The sequence below is a fragment of the Drosophila yakuba genome, chromosome 3R, assembly GCF_016746365.2.
Source record: "Drosophila yakuba strain Tai18E2 chromosome 3R, Prin_Dyak_Tai18E2_2.1, whole genome shotgun sequence".
Taxonomy (NCBI): domain Eukaryota; kingdom Metazoa; phylum Arthropoda; class Insecta; order Diptera; family Drosophilidae; genus Drosophila; species Drosophila yakuba.
The window spans coordinates 29199604-29212479 of record NC_052530.2 but is presented as its reverse complement, the minus strand read 5'-3'; the positions used below and the strand labels follow the sequence as shown (position 1 = coordinate 29212479).

At 45.3% G+C, this 12876-nt stretch overlaps 3 protein-coding genes across 3 annotated transcripts; all 3 read right to left on the bottom strand.

Annotated features, from left to right (window-relative positions):
• Nucleotides 1–6490: 6490 nt before the first annotated feature.
• On the bottom strand, nt 6491–8540 carry LOC6538916 (prolyl 4-hydroxylase subunit alpha-2). Its single transcript, XM_002099384.4, has 7 exons — nt 8292–8540; nt 8092–8243; nt 7888–8038; nt 7639–7832; nt 6937–7583; nt 6709–6877; nt 6491–6652 (listed from the first exon to the last, which is right to left on the bottom strand). Exons 1-7 carry the CDS (start codon nt 8489–8491, stop codon nt 6549–6551), a joined length of 1617 nt encoding a protein of 538 aa, XP_002099420.2. The 5' UTR covers nt 8492–8540; the 3' UTR covers nt 6491–6548.
• Nucleotides 8541–8618: 78 nt separating this feature from the next.
• On the bottom strand, nt 8619–10634 carry LOC6538915 (prolyl 4-hydroxylase subunit alpha-1). The gene is made up of 7 exons (XM_002099383.4): nt 10418–10634; nt 10185–10336; nt 9976–10126; nt 9721–9914; nt 9040–9662; nt 8819–8987; nt 8619–8764 (listed from the first exon to the last, which is right to left on the bottom strand). Exons 1-7 carry the CDS (start codon nt 10615–10617, stop codon nt 8688–8690), a joined length of 1566 nt encoding a protein of 521 aa, XP_002099419.2. The 5' UTR covers nt 10618–10634; the 3' UTR covers nt 8619–8687.
• An 89-nt stretch (nt 10635–10723) lies between these two features.
• Nucleotides 10724–12612, bottom strand: LOC6538914 (prolyl 4-hydroxylase subunit alpha-2). The gene is made up of 7 exons (XM_002099382.4): nt 12398–12612; nt 12044–12337; nt 11794–11993; nt 11193–11740; nt 11084–11140; nt 10883–11024; nt 10724–10825 (listed from the first exon to the last, which is right to left on the bottom strand). Exons 1-7 carry the CDS (start codon nt 12565–12567, stop codon nt 10791–10793), a joined length of 1446 nt encoding a protein of 481 aa, XP_002099418.3. The 5' UTR covers nt 12568–12612; the 3' UTR covers nt 10724–10790.
• Between the last annotated feature and the right edge of the window lie 264 nt (nt 12613–12876).

Here is a 12876-nt window from a genome sequence, read left to right as displayed (position 1 = left end):
TGCTCCTTTTGATTTTTTCCCTGCTGCTGCGGCCACTGGACGTAGAAAAGTAAACAGAAGGTTAATGGATTTGACACACGGTTCCAAGGAAGCCACGGCACTTGGGCGTGAAATGGATATGCTTTCAGGCTAGGCACACACACGACGACGAGTTCTGAGTAGGTGGAACGAAATTGGGGGAAGGACATTGTTTTGCTTACTCCCTGTGAACTATGGCAGGACCTTAAAGAAGTGAGCTGTACCAAAAACTACAGCTCCACGACTTTATAAAGAGAAGTTATTGTGCAATCTTGCTGGGTAACTATTCCTGATCAAGTTCACTTGTTTATCGTATAAAGATTTAGTTAAACACATCCTGAAGAAACTGCTCTAAATCGATTATAATATCCTGTGCATCCTTTCAAGCCCCAGTTGCGCTTGTTTTGAAGCCATCGCCTGACATTTCGCGCAACTTTAATTTGTTTTCCCACTCTCTCTCTTTGGAAAATGCCCCCCGATTCGCACTGCTGGTCGTGTTTATTTAAACTTTCGCTGCACGTCCGCCCAGCCAGAAGCTGCAGGCTCAAAGTTCCAATCAGTCCTGCCTTTTGCCGTCTGGCTGACAATTGGCCAGGACAACCCAGACTCAGGACTCAGGACCCAGAACCCGGAACACAGGACCTCGCCCACTCTGCGGAGGCACGTGCTCGCTGGGGGGATCGAAATAAGGCGAAGAAAACTGCAACTGTTTACGGGAAATTTGCGCAGTTTTTTGCGCCATTTCACTTTCCAGCTCACACACCCACATGCACGCACACATTTTGCAAATAAATGCAGCTGCAAATAAATCATGTGCGAAGGTGTCCTTAGCCACCGCAGGCAATCTGCGCCACTGACAGTTTTAATGCCGAATGAAGTCCTTTGCCACCCCCCTTGGCACTCCCCCTTTCTTCTCGCACTTGTGGCATATGTGTGACGTTTCAATATCCTGTTGCGTGATTTTTATTTTCATATTTTTTATGGAGATTTTCCCCGTGCGTATGTGTGTGTGTGTTTGTGTTTGTGTGTGTGTGTATGGCCATGGGGACGCTACGTGAAAAGTCGCAAGTCACAAATCAAAATGCTCGCCATTGTTTGGCTTCGCTTTGGGTTCCACTCTGTATGTTTTTGTTTTCGCATGTTCTTCTTGTTGGCTTCGCTTCGTTTAGGCCTTTGAGCTGTCTACTTAGAGGGTTTGGTAGGGGTCCAAATTCACCCATACATGCTGCCCCACCTATTTGGCAGCAAATTCAGATAGAGAGTCACGCCAGCAGCCAATAAATCAAAATCTGTATTGCCGGCCCCCATAACTTGATTTTTATACCGTTTTGCGCTAGTTGTTGATTTCGTGATTTATGTCACGGTGCTTTTGGTCTGTGTTTTGGATTCCTGATAAGGCAGCAGAGGGAAAGTTAATCGAGCCAATGAGCGAGTTTACTCTGAAAATGACTCCCATTTTAAAACAGAAATGGAAAGGGTATTGATGCAAAAGTGTCAATAAATCAGCGTTTTAAAATATCATTGAATACCATAGTTACAAGTTATCATCTCGTACCATAGTAATTGAAAAGCCTCATTTAAACATGTAAAATCTATACAAATTTAGGGTGCCCTTAGCAAAGAGCTTCCTGTTCCAAATTTAAGCGGCAGAGAAAACTTTTTCCCTCACAAGCACGTTGTTTATGCAATTTTCGATGTGTATGCACTACCTAAGTCCACAGCTTCCGCCCTTTTCTTCGCTTACTCGAACCCAACTGAATTGTAATATCCATTTGCGAAGGGAGCTGGCAAAGTTTTCCAATACCATTTGCCATAATTCTGCTTCGCACATTGACACCTAACCGAAAGGCGTTCAATAAGAGCCAGAAGACAAGAAGGCATGGCCAAGAATGGAAAAAACCGAAAAGAAAAAAAAATGGAAGGAGCTCTAAAAAATTGTGAAAAGCACTCGAAATCTTGGACAACACTTTTTCGATTTGGACATGGACACTTAACTGACAATGTCTGACCTTTTCAGCAGCAGAAGTCGACGAAAAGTAAAAGCCAAAATTTAAGCAAAATTCGTACAAAGACATAACAAAATTTTTGATGTATGTACAAATGCGGGGGAAACAGTTGTGGAGGGGAGGGAAAACTCTTTCTGGGGGGGTTGGAGAATGCTTACGTGCTGCTCAAGTTTTGTGTGAAGGTCGCCGAGAGGTTGGGCGGGAAAAAAGCAAAGAGAAGTTGGACAAGACAAGTCAGCGCACAGTTGCATACGTAAGGAAAACGCATGGAAAAGAGGGAAAACTCTGGGCGGAAAGGGCATTCAAGTTGAAGATGTAGATGGAGACGGCGCCTTTGTGTCACAAGTTGCCAACACACATACGAGTATTGCGACTCCAGTGGAAGAGTTTCCGCAGTCAAACTTAAAACTGTCAGAAGTTTCACTATCTCTTTCCCGCCTTCTACGCCCATCTCTCTCTCTCCCATTCTCTGTCCGTCTCTGTCTGAACGTGGGGCATCCACATTTGGCCGCCTGTCAACAGCTGCGCCTCAAACGCAGGACGCGGTTAAATATTGATTCTACTTTCTGGCCAACCACTTGGCGATTAAAAGTGCATTTAAAGCTGGAAAATAGGGGGTTAAATACTTAACCCATTGCTTTTGCGAAGTTAAGAAAAAATAACTAATGCCCAGCTAATAATTCCTAGGTTTCCGCTGAGAAGCATTCTATAAACATTTCTAGTGCTTAAATATTTTTAGGCATGTTGAGGAACAGGACCAAAAGGGTTAAGCTGGTCCTAATCACCTCCACCTGCCACCGCCACTCCACAATTTCCATCGAAAAGCCCCGAGGACAAGCAAACAACAGCTGCCTGCAAGTATGCTACAATAAAGTGCACTGCAGGACATACAGTAAAGCCTACCGCAGGGGTACCATTCCATGGCTCTTTCCGTAAAATGTCCTTGAGCCACGTTGCACTGTTTCCAGCAAGGATGTTTCAAGGGAAGACGTGTGTGTGTGTCGCGTGTGTGTGTCGCGTGTGTGTGTCGTGTGTGTGTGTGTGTGTGCCGGTTGTTGCGTGTTTACGCAACGTAACCAAAGTCAAAACCTCGATTAGGATTCAATCTGCTGCTGCGGGCGGCACTGGCTACGTTGTATGTCCTTGTTGTTGTGTAACCCTGACCCCCAGCTCCTCAGCTACCCATCTGCATGGGTATACATGCACTCCTGCTTCCCCTTTCCCCCCTGCTGACCCCACGCAGGTCAGGCAACAAAGTCAAACCGATTAAAACACACGCACGGGCTTAGAAGCAGACAAGTCGGGATACTGGAGGTGGGCTTCGGACCAAGGGATACCTTTTATCGAATGACAAACAGATGTAAGTGGTGGGCAGTAAACAGAAATCATCATGCCCTCCAATGTACAGGGTACAACTAGAGCAGCATCCCAGGACAGCTGTCCGTCCGTGTCCGGTCGTGTCCGCATAGGTAGTCCAATGGTAGTCCAATGATACTAGTCCCATTGTAGTCCACTCCATGGCATGGAGCAGTGGGGCTCTGGAGCTCTGGAGCTGCGGAGCGGTATTCTTCAAGGGGCAATTAACTGTTAAGCTGCCAAACAGCGGCAGCAAAAAAGCGCAAAATCAAGCGAAAAAAATAGTTGTCTCGCTGCGGATGGCGAGGGATGCATGAGGGACTTGCATAGATTAGATTTCAGCTGGAACAAGCTGCCACCCTGCCGCCGTGCCACGCCCCCTGCCCAGCAAAAGGGGGGGGGCGGTCCGGATCCGATGGCCGTGCAGTGGCAAAATATTTGCAGCTGCCACAAAAGCGGGGACCGCACAGTGGCGGCCATAAAAGAGCCATTAACGCCAGGAGTTTGGACCAGCCACCCACCTCGCACATCCTTGGGGATAATTTAAAGCGCTTAAATTCGGGGCGGTGAAAATGCTTGAGTGGAAACTGTCAGCAGCACCAGCGCATCCAATTGCCAATTAGCCAAGGTGCAAGAAATTAAATTAAAAACCGCGCAAACAGCAAAATCATTAAGTGCAAGGAGGAAAATTGGTAAAAAGTATATTCTGGGGTGTGTCTTCACCTCGTAGATCAATTATATCTGTGCAAAAGTATTTCTTGGAAAAAAAAGGATGCGAAAGAAAAGGAAAAGTCAACAGCAAACACGAAACCAATTTTAGGTACAGATAAACAAAAAAGGCATTGAAAGTTAGACTGAAACATGTGCCAATTAATTACACTCCCCATCCAATCCAAATTCAAATTCTTAGATTTTTATAAATAGTTAAAAAACTAAAGTTTATTAATTCTTAGTTTTTATGTTAAAATACAAATATTTGCTTCATTTTACATACACAAAATTCGCTAAAGCTCTTAAAAAGAGTATAAGAATGGTGAGTCAGGATCCTTAGAGAGCACGAAGGACACTCATCAAGGAGCAAGGACAGGACCACGCCCAACTGTCTCCACAGTCTAGAGTAAATTAATTTGTCGAGTGTCCTTTGCAGCCAGAGATCCTTGAGGCGAAGGCCACGTTGAGGTGCGTCAATGAGTTGGAAATGTGGAAAACGTTTTTCCATTTTCCCCTTCCCCTCCCTTTTTGCACAAACAAATCGTTCAGCGGAAATCTCAATCTGCGCTCGAGCAAATTGTTGTTTAAATAAAAATTTAAAGCAAATTGCCATGCGGAAGTAAATCGTTTTGTGGTAATGGTGGATAAAAAATGTAAGCCACAGCATATCAAATTACCCCTCGGATGGCAGAGGAGATGTTCCCAGATGACAAAGTGCGCGGTTTTCCGAGCAGGGGTGTAACAAGGTGTAGCTGGAAGTAAGTCTGCTCCTTGATAAGTGGCACTTGGATTGGGATTCCAAGGGGGTGGATTCATCCCGGGATGCGGTTGACGGTTGACAGTCGGGCGCGTTTTGATGCGATGCTGAAAAATTGTTGCTAATTTTTTAACAGCCAACGGAGACGAAGTTCCGGAGATTTGACTTCAGAGTATCGCATTTCTGGAAACTCGCTGTTGAGTGCAAATGGTTGGCATTTTAATTTTATTAGCGCAGAACAACAAGCAACAAGCGGAGGATGAAAGCAAATCCCTTTAAGGATTTTGGTTTGTAGATCTATCTCTGAGATAGGATGCAAAGAATCCATTAGAAGTTAAGCAGATATGAAGCTTTAGGCCAGGCTTATATATAAAATAGGACTAAATTGCATAGCTAAAAGCCCAATAAAAAAAGTTCCAATCAGCGAAACTCGCGCTGCCCGAATTCAAATGCGAAAATTCCCCGAGTGTAACAAATGCACCTTTCACCGCAGAAACACAAGCTCATTGTCTTTTGGTAGAGCTCCCCAACCGATTTCCCCATGCAATTTAAGCAGCCGCAGAAAAATGTTGCCAACATATTTTGCACAATGTTTTCCTACGCACACAGGGCCAAAAAGGGCAGACGAACGACTTGAGGGATTTTGCTGAAATGACATTTGGCTCCGCATGTGACAGGATGTGCAGGAGCAGGATGTGCTCCTGGAGGTCCTTGCAGCAGCAGCCGTTGGCATTGAAAAAAGCAATTTAAGCCAAGTACAGATTGTAAGAGAGTGGTACGACATACCATTGCTAGATGAATCATGGATAGGTACAAGGTACTCTTATAAGTCCATTTCACTTGGAATTACTTACTATCTATTCTCTTTACTGTTTAACAGAGGTACTTTTAAATGAGTCTAGTATCCCGAGTAGTACCTAAGCTTAATAAAGTACCTTTGCCATCGCTCTTGGGCAGAAAGCACGCAAATGAATGAAGGCAGGAAGCTACGCATGCCAATCGTAGTCACTTTCCTGCCCCTCGAACACATCACTCATCCGCAGGGTGTGCGCAAATTTTGATAAATGGCTGATGTTACCTTTTGAAAGGGAGGGGAAAAGGGAGAAACCTGCATACATGTGTTGTCTGGCAGATGAAAGGACTCAATTCGAGAAGGTGAAATCAAGACAAATGCATTACACCACGCAGGGAGAAAAGTGCACGCCATCAATCTTAATTGAAATCCAAGTCGGCAAGGCAATGGATTTGGAATTGGAAAACTTTCCTTCTGAGGGCCAAGCAAACAGGATGCGAGCAAACAATAAATCCGGAAAATTATTAGCAGCGCCAATCGAAATCGAAGTGCAAACTTGCACAGAACTCTTGAGGAGAGTGGCTGGGTGACTGGGTGACTTGAACCCAAAAAGGAGGAGGACCTTCAGCCAGGCGTGATAAATGGCAGCCAGAACCACAGGGAAGTTTTGCTGGGAGAGGTGGAAAGCTGCGGCTAATTGAATTTAATTGCCCACTTAATGGTGCACTGAGCTGATGACCAATGCCGGCCAAGAAAGCGATTCCAGATTGAAGTTCAAGGTATGGAGTGGAAATTGCGAGGAAAACTACTGTGATATGGTGGGGTAATCAACTAATAAAGAAAGATGAATTAGCAGCTAATAAAGAGGGAAATAAATTCATTAAATAATGAAATGTTAGTTCTAAAACTAGTTTTGATTGCGAAGTGATCTGCTGAAGTTGCGACTGCGAGGAGGAAGTACTGCGGGCATAAGGAGCATTTGATCCAATTCATAAATCCAGCGTGTCATTACTGCAGAATTGAATAATTACCAGGAAAGCTTGTAGTCATAATACTTCTAAACTCACCCAACTTAGTGCCAGATATCAGAGGACAGGCGCCGTGAAAAGTGCGCGTATCATAGTCGTAGGACTGTCCATCCAGATTGTGCCAGAACAATGCCGAACCTTTTTGGGTTGGCACAGCCAGATTTATGCTGGGAAAAACTGTGGCTCCACCATGTTCAACGTTGTTAAGCTGTTGAATAAAAGGCTTGCTTTTCGACCAAATACCTAAGAATCTCCGCTCACACTTACATAGAAGAGAACCGTGGCGATGCGATCGCCCACCTTCTCCAAATATAAAGTTTTAGAGTCAAAATAGTCGAAGTGCGGCGTGAAATGGCCACCAAAGCCGTACTTTAGGAGCTGCATTTGCCTTCCACTGCGAGTACTTAGACCCGTAATGTCTCCGATTCTGCGCCCAATGCGGTTCAGGACCTCCAGATCTTCAGGCTCTGTTTCTTGGTGTGGAAGCCACGCGCCATCAGCGGCTCTACTGGCACCTATTTCATCAGAGCCCTTTTCCACACGAAACACCTTCGCACGCTCCAGAAATGGCTCACTCATCAGCTGCAGCTTCTCGATCTCAGGATCACTTAGCACATTGTGATAAAGAACCACATAGGGATCCAGCGAAAGTTCCTCCATTCGAAGGGGAGCCAATCTCAAGAAGGGCGTAGTAGTGGCATTGTAGCGACAGTGAAGCCTCGAGGGCTTGGATTCACTCGCATGTCTCCTGCTCACGGATCGACAAAGCTGATTAAAGGATTCTCCCGGTTCACAGGACTCCAAGTCGATACTTGGCTGTGGCGTGTTCCTCAGAAAGTGGAGAACAAGTGCATTGCCAGCTTGACCAAACATGGAATCCCGGATCAGCATTTCCCGTGCGATGGATACATTGCCTGCAAAAGATTCATCTACAGATTGGAGTTCCTAGAGGATGCAGGATATTCCCACCACTGGCTATGAGAGAGCGAGCAAGCAGCAATGTAACATCCGCCTTGGTGACCCCGATCACTTCATGGTATCTACGTGGCTGATCCACCAGCAAATCCTCGGCTGCACTCAGCCACTTGGATGCTATTGGGTAGCTACCCGCCTTGAAGGAGAACGTTCCCATGGTGAAGCAATCACCAGCAGACATCTTACCACTATTAGATAGGTAATACTTTAAGGGACTCGGAGGTATTTGCTAAAGGCACTCACCTGTATTGAACTCCATCAACCAGTCCTGTGGACACATCCTTGGGCTCCAAGTCATATGTGTGTACTATGCGAAACAGGGCTTGATTGGCCTCAACCAGATCGCTTTCCACTGGGAGCTCCTCTCGCGTTTTCTCGATTACTGCCAGTTTCTCTAATATGGTTTTGAGATATTGAAATGAGGTGTAAAATGGAAAGAGATCTTACCTTGTCCCACTGGCTGCTTCAAGAGCTCCTCCAGCGGTTCCCAATCCTCGTGCATCTGGCGCATGAGTGATAGCCTGTTTATGGGATGCGACAAGTACTCCTCCTCCCTATTCTTAGCCTTTTCTAAGGGCTCTTTCAGCTCTTTAACTATTCTAAAATATAAAACTTATTAAGCTGTAATCTAATGATATCTAAATCACCTTTTCAGCATGATGATTTTATCATTCAGCTCAGTTGCGTAACTGTCGAGCACAATGATGAGTTCTCTATCTTTTTGCAGCAGGTTCATCTTCTCCTCCGCTGAGGTTACATAGTTTATGCGATCTCCGCTGCCCTCAGCTATCCAGCTCAGACCAAAAATTATAGAAACTATAATATTGTTTGTAACAGAGCTCATCATTTCCTGCGATCATTTCTTGAACTTCTAAAAGCTGTCTAGTCGGCTTGAAAATGCTGTTCAGCACTAGACTTTCAATTCGATATGTTTCACGCTTAGTTAAGGTGTGAATAATTCTTAGAGCAACGAATATACTTCCCCTAAAAAAAAGATATATAGGGTTTTTATTTAAAGTTTCAAAAATAATATTTATCATGTTTTAGTGCTTCATCTTTCCCTCACGGTACATGGGTTGTATGAACATCTGATCATACTCGTGTATCCAGGCTGCCATTACTGGAACAAAACTATATTATTATCCAGCCAAGTTGTCAAATTTCAATAGCTTACCCCACTTGGAGCCTTGAAAGACGGGACAAGCGGCGTGCAAAGTGTTGGGCTCCACATCGTGGGTTTCGCCATTCAGATTGTGCCAGAAGAGAACTTTTCCCCGTTCCGCGGTAACTTTAACATCTATGCGCGGGAAGACAGTGGCACCTCCATTCGGAGCATCATTTAGCTGAAATAGAGACACGTAAATTTCCAAGGACTTGTTGTATAAGAAAACGCACATAAAAAAGAACTGTGGCCATCCGATCACCGTATCCTTCCATTTCCGAGTTGGTCCCGTTGAAGAAGTCAAAGTTGGTAGCGTACTGAGATCCAAACCCGTATTTGATAATATTAAAGGTATTTTCATGGCGGATTTGTATTCCAGTGATATCGCGCATCCTCTGCGTCAACCGATCCAAAAGTGGTCCACCTGATGGATTCATGTCCTTGAACGGAAGAAAAGTTCCGAGAGCTGAGCGGTCACTGGTCCTTGCCTCACTCTTATCCTCTTCAAAGACTTCTGTGGGTCTTAAACGTGGCTCCGCCAAGGCTATTAGCTGCTGCATATCCTTGTCCGGCAGGATGTCATGGTACACCACTATATAGGGCTCCAGGGAGATCTCCTCCATTTTGAAGGGAGCCAAGATCAGGAAGGGCGACGTGTCGCTGTTGTAGCGACAGAGGAGTTTTGAAGGCCTCGGAGAGAACGAGGAGCGGCAGAGTCTTTTGTAGTCTTCACCTAACTTGGGCGAACTATCTACAGCCTCGAAAGGATTGGCCACGAATAGGTACAGCAAGTTAGTCGCATTCTCTGCGAGATCAGGCTGCTTCAGCAGCACCTCGCGGGCTACATCTATTAGGTCTGGAATACGAAAATGTAATAAGCTTTTTAATACATTTAATTAGAAATCTACACCAACCCAGTTCCACCAAACAGCGAGCCTGCAGCAGTGCCATATCCTGGCCAGTCATTCCCAGCACCTCGTACACTCCGGAATACTCCTCTTTCATCCGCGTTTTGCTGATACTTATCCACTGCAGTGCCTGCTTGAAGTAGCCCCACTTGAAGTACAACTTCGCGACTTCGAAACAATCCAGAGCTGACATTGTGGAGCTAATGATTGGTAGACAAACTATATAGTGAGATGCAAGGGATACTATATTCACTAACTCACTTGAAGCGAACGTTGTCGATGAGTCCGTTGGCCATTTCCCAGGGCATCATGCCATAGGTTTCCACCACTCGAAAGATGGAGACGGCGGCTTCCTCGGTGTCTGCCTGCCAGGGCAATTCAGGTAACTTTCTTCTTAAGAAATCGATTTCCTCTGCAGTTGGAGAAATAATTTTAAAGAGAGATGCTCGTATTTGGGTTCCTTGAGTCACCTTCGCCCACTGGTTTCTGCATGAACTCCTCCAGGTACTGCCAATCCTGGTGCATGTGTCGAATGAGTGGAAAGCTGTGGAGGGGATTGCCCAGGTACTCCTCTTCTCTGCCCTTCGCAGCCTCCAAAGGCTGCCTTAACTCCTGAGCAAGTCTGTGATAGAGAATTTCATTAGGGAAAATAATTACACTAGAATTGTAGTGAGATCCTTATGGATACAGATGCATATCTAACCTCTTTAGTTTGGAAACCTTCTGTTCAATTTTCTCAGCGTAGTTCATTAGACTGTCGATTAGTTCGCCGTCCAACTGCATTAAATCCATTTTCGCTGATTCTGTAACTAGAAACTCTTTACGGCCCTCCCAATTCAATGTGCCTTCAGCTTTCCAAAACATAAGCCATAGTAAAAAAATGTGTAACTTGTCCAACAGCATTATTTAGATACTAAACTGGTCGATTGGGAAATGGCAGTAAAAAGATCCAACTGAGGCTGATTTACCATTAAGCGTGGATAATGACATTAAGGTATAACCATTCTCATTTGAAAAGTGTAGTAGTAAAATTTATTGTATGTCTTTGGTTATGATATAAAGAACTCCAGGTGGTGCTACTTGTCCTTTTTCATAATAAACTTGATCATGACTGAAAAGTGAGATCAGAATTATTAATTTATAGTGGATATGAATCTATCGTACATACCTAATCCAGTGCCCTCGATGATGGGACAAATGGTGGTGGATTGCTCCTTATTCTCAAAGGTTATTAACACGTTGCCCCTCTTGGGTTGAACAAGGATATCGTTTGACATGGTAAAAGCCCCGCCCAAAGTCACATCCTTCAGCTGAAACATGGATGGACAAGTGAAGGATCGGGAGATACATAGATATGTAAACCACTCACGAATATTATCACTTTGGCCTCCACATCCTCAAAATTCTTAAGGTTTAGCTTTGGAAACTGAAATCAGAGAGGAAAGTAGAGAGAGGCTTATGCTTTTCCATTTTCCTACCTTTGTGGAGTTTCTGAACAGCTGGAACGGCTCAAAAGGAGTCAACTGTGCGTACTCGACTATGAAGGATGTCTCCCAAGTCTTCTCCACTCCTGCCATGTCCAAAACCCGCTCATTGATGCGCTGCAGCACACGACTATATCCTTCGGAGATGGAACACCCAGTAATTCCTTCCTTAAGCTCAAAGCGATCATTGGGTGGACACTGTTCGTAGGCGTTCTCCACATGCCTGATTTCCTGTTCGTAGATGCCTCCTGGATAAAGGATAATGAATGGGTCCCGTTGGAGATCCTCAATTCTAAAGGGTGCGTAGACTAGGAACGGATGCACCCAGTCATTAAGCTCGCAAGTCAGACGACTCTGAGGTGGCGGAACTTCGCCTCGACAGTATCTTTCCAGAACAGTGGGTGTTGGCTCAGGATCTAGTATGGGTTGCATGGGATCCCGCAGGCTGAAGAGCTCCATCTGACCCGCCTCCTTCATGAGATGCACGTTCTGGGAAATCAAACGAAGTGCTGATTCGTAGGCGTCATAAGCGGACTCTCGATCTGCCAAAGAAAATTGTGTTGATAATGGGTATCCAGAAGTAGGAGAATCTCACTCAGTTTATGTAGGGTCCTGCCCAGATCCCGATAGACCTGCCAGCGTGGTGCGCCCAGAAGATCACATAATTCTCGGTGCCGCGAGAGGGTGTAGTTGTGGGCAGCCACCTGGAGCCACTTGGCTGCACCCAGATAGTCCTGCCCCTCGTAGAGCTGCAGTCCCAAGTGATAGCAGTCCAAAGGAGACAGATGCAGGGAACTGGTGGACATAAGTTTGTAAAAGTTAAATCACGAAAATACCCTTCCCACCTGTTTCGTTCATTTTTGGCCACCAAATCGGCGGGTTCGTAGCCGTAGAACTGCGTCAAGCTATGCACATCCCTGGCTGCCTTCCTGAAGGCTTCCTTGTGCGGAAGATGAGGCAGCAGGCGCTCCAGCTTCTCCACCGCATCGGGTGCCACCGGATCCTCCATGTAGATTTGCCAGCCGACCCAATCCTGGTGCATGTGTCTGATCAAGCGGAAGGAATTCAGGGGATTCGCGAGGTACTTTTCCGGATCCTTATTGGCCTCTTCTACATCGTCTATGTAATCTTCCAAATAACTAGGCACCATGTAAGTATACTACTCAATTGGTACGAATTGGAAAGGTTTTCAAACGCACTTGTTTATGAGGCTGATCTTCTCCTCCAGCTTTTCGGCATAGTCGCGCAAATTCTGCAGGAGATCGCGCTCCAAGTTCAGCATTTCCCCCACTCGCCTCTCATCTAAGGTCTTCAAACTGAAGCAGCCAAGGATCAGAAGTGGAATCACGGGCCAAAGTGACACAGTCATGACGAGGTTGTGTGTCGGGGTGAACTGATACTCAAGAGGAAGAACACCTAGTCCGAAATGTAATGCATTCGGCGCAGCTAAATATCCGTGACTAAATGGTTGCCTCTTTATAATGCGGCAAATCAAATCTATAATATTGGGTGCTACCTTTGATTCAACATACTTACACTTGAAATTAATCATGTTTTGACCTTCTTACAAGATTTACCCGAAAATAAAACAGTAAGCTGCTAATTTTTGTCACAGTGTATTTTACTTAGCAAGCACATCCACCCCCTAGAATTGGAGTAAGCGGAGTTTTCCACCCAA

Coding starts and splice junctions, on each gene's coding strand:
- LOC6538915 (XM_002099383.4), bottom strand. CDS start 10,617: ATGCTGTTGGACAAGTTACACATTTTTTTACTATGGCTTATGTTTTGG. Junction 9,915..9,975: donor ATCGACAACGTTCGCTTCAA/GTGAGTTAGTGA, acceptor ACCAATCATTAG/CTCCACAATGTCAGCTCTGG. Junction 8,988..9,039: donor TGGCCACAGTTCTTTTTTAT/GTGCGTTTTCTT, acceptor TCTCTATTTCAG/CTAAATGATGCTCCGAATGG.
- LOC6538916 (XM_002099384.4), bottom strand. CDS start 8,491: ATGATGAGCTCTGTTACAAACAATATTATAGTTTCTATAATTTTTGGT. Junction 8,244..8,291: donor AAAATCATCATGCTGAAAAG/GTGATTTAGATA, acceptor TTTATATTTTAG/AATAGTTAAAGAGCTGAAAG. Junction 7,833..7,887: donor GTTGATGGAGTTCAATACAG/GTGAGTGCCTTT, acceptor CCTATCTAATAG/TGGTAAGATGTCTGCTGGTG.
- LOC6538914 (XM_002099382.4), bottom strand. CDS start 12,567: ATGACTGTGTCACTTTGGCCCGTGATTCCACTTCTGATCCTTGGCTGC. Junction 12,338..12,397: donor AAGATCAGCCTCATAAACAA/GTGCGTTTGAAA, acceptor CATGGTGCCTAG/TTATTTGGAAGATTACATAG. Junction 11,141..11,192: donor TGTTCAGAAACTCCACAAAG/GTAGGAAAATGG, acceptor CTCTGATTTCAG/TTTCCAAAGCTAAACCTTAA.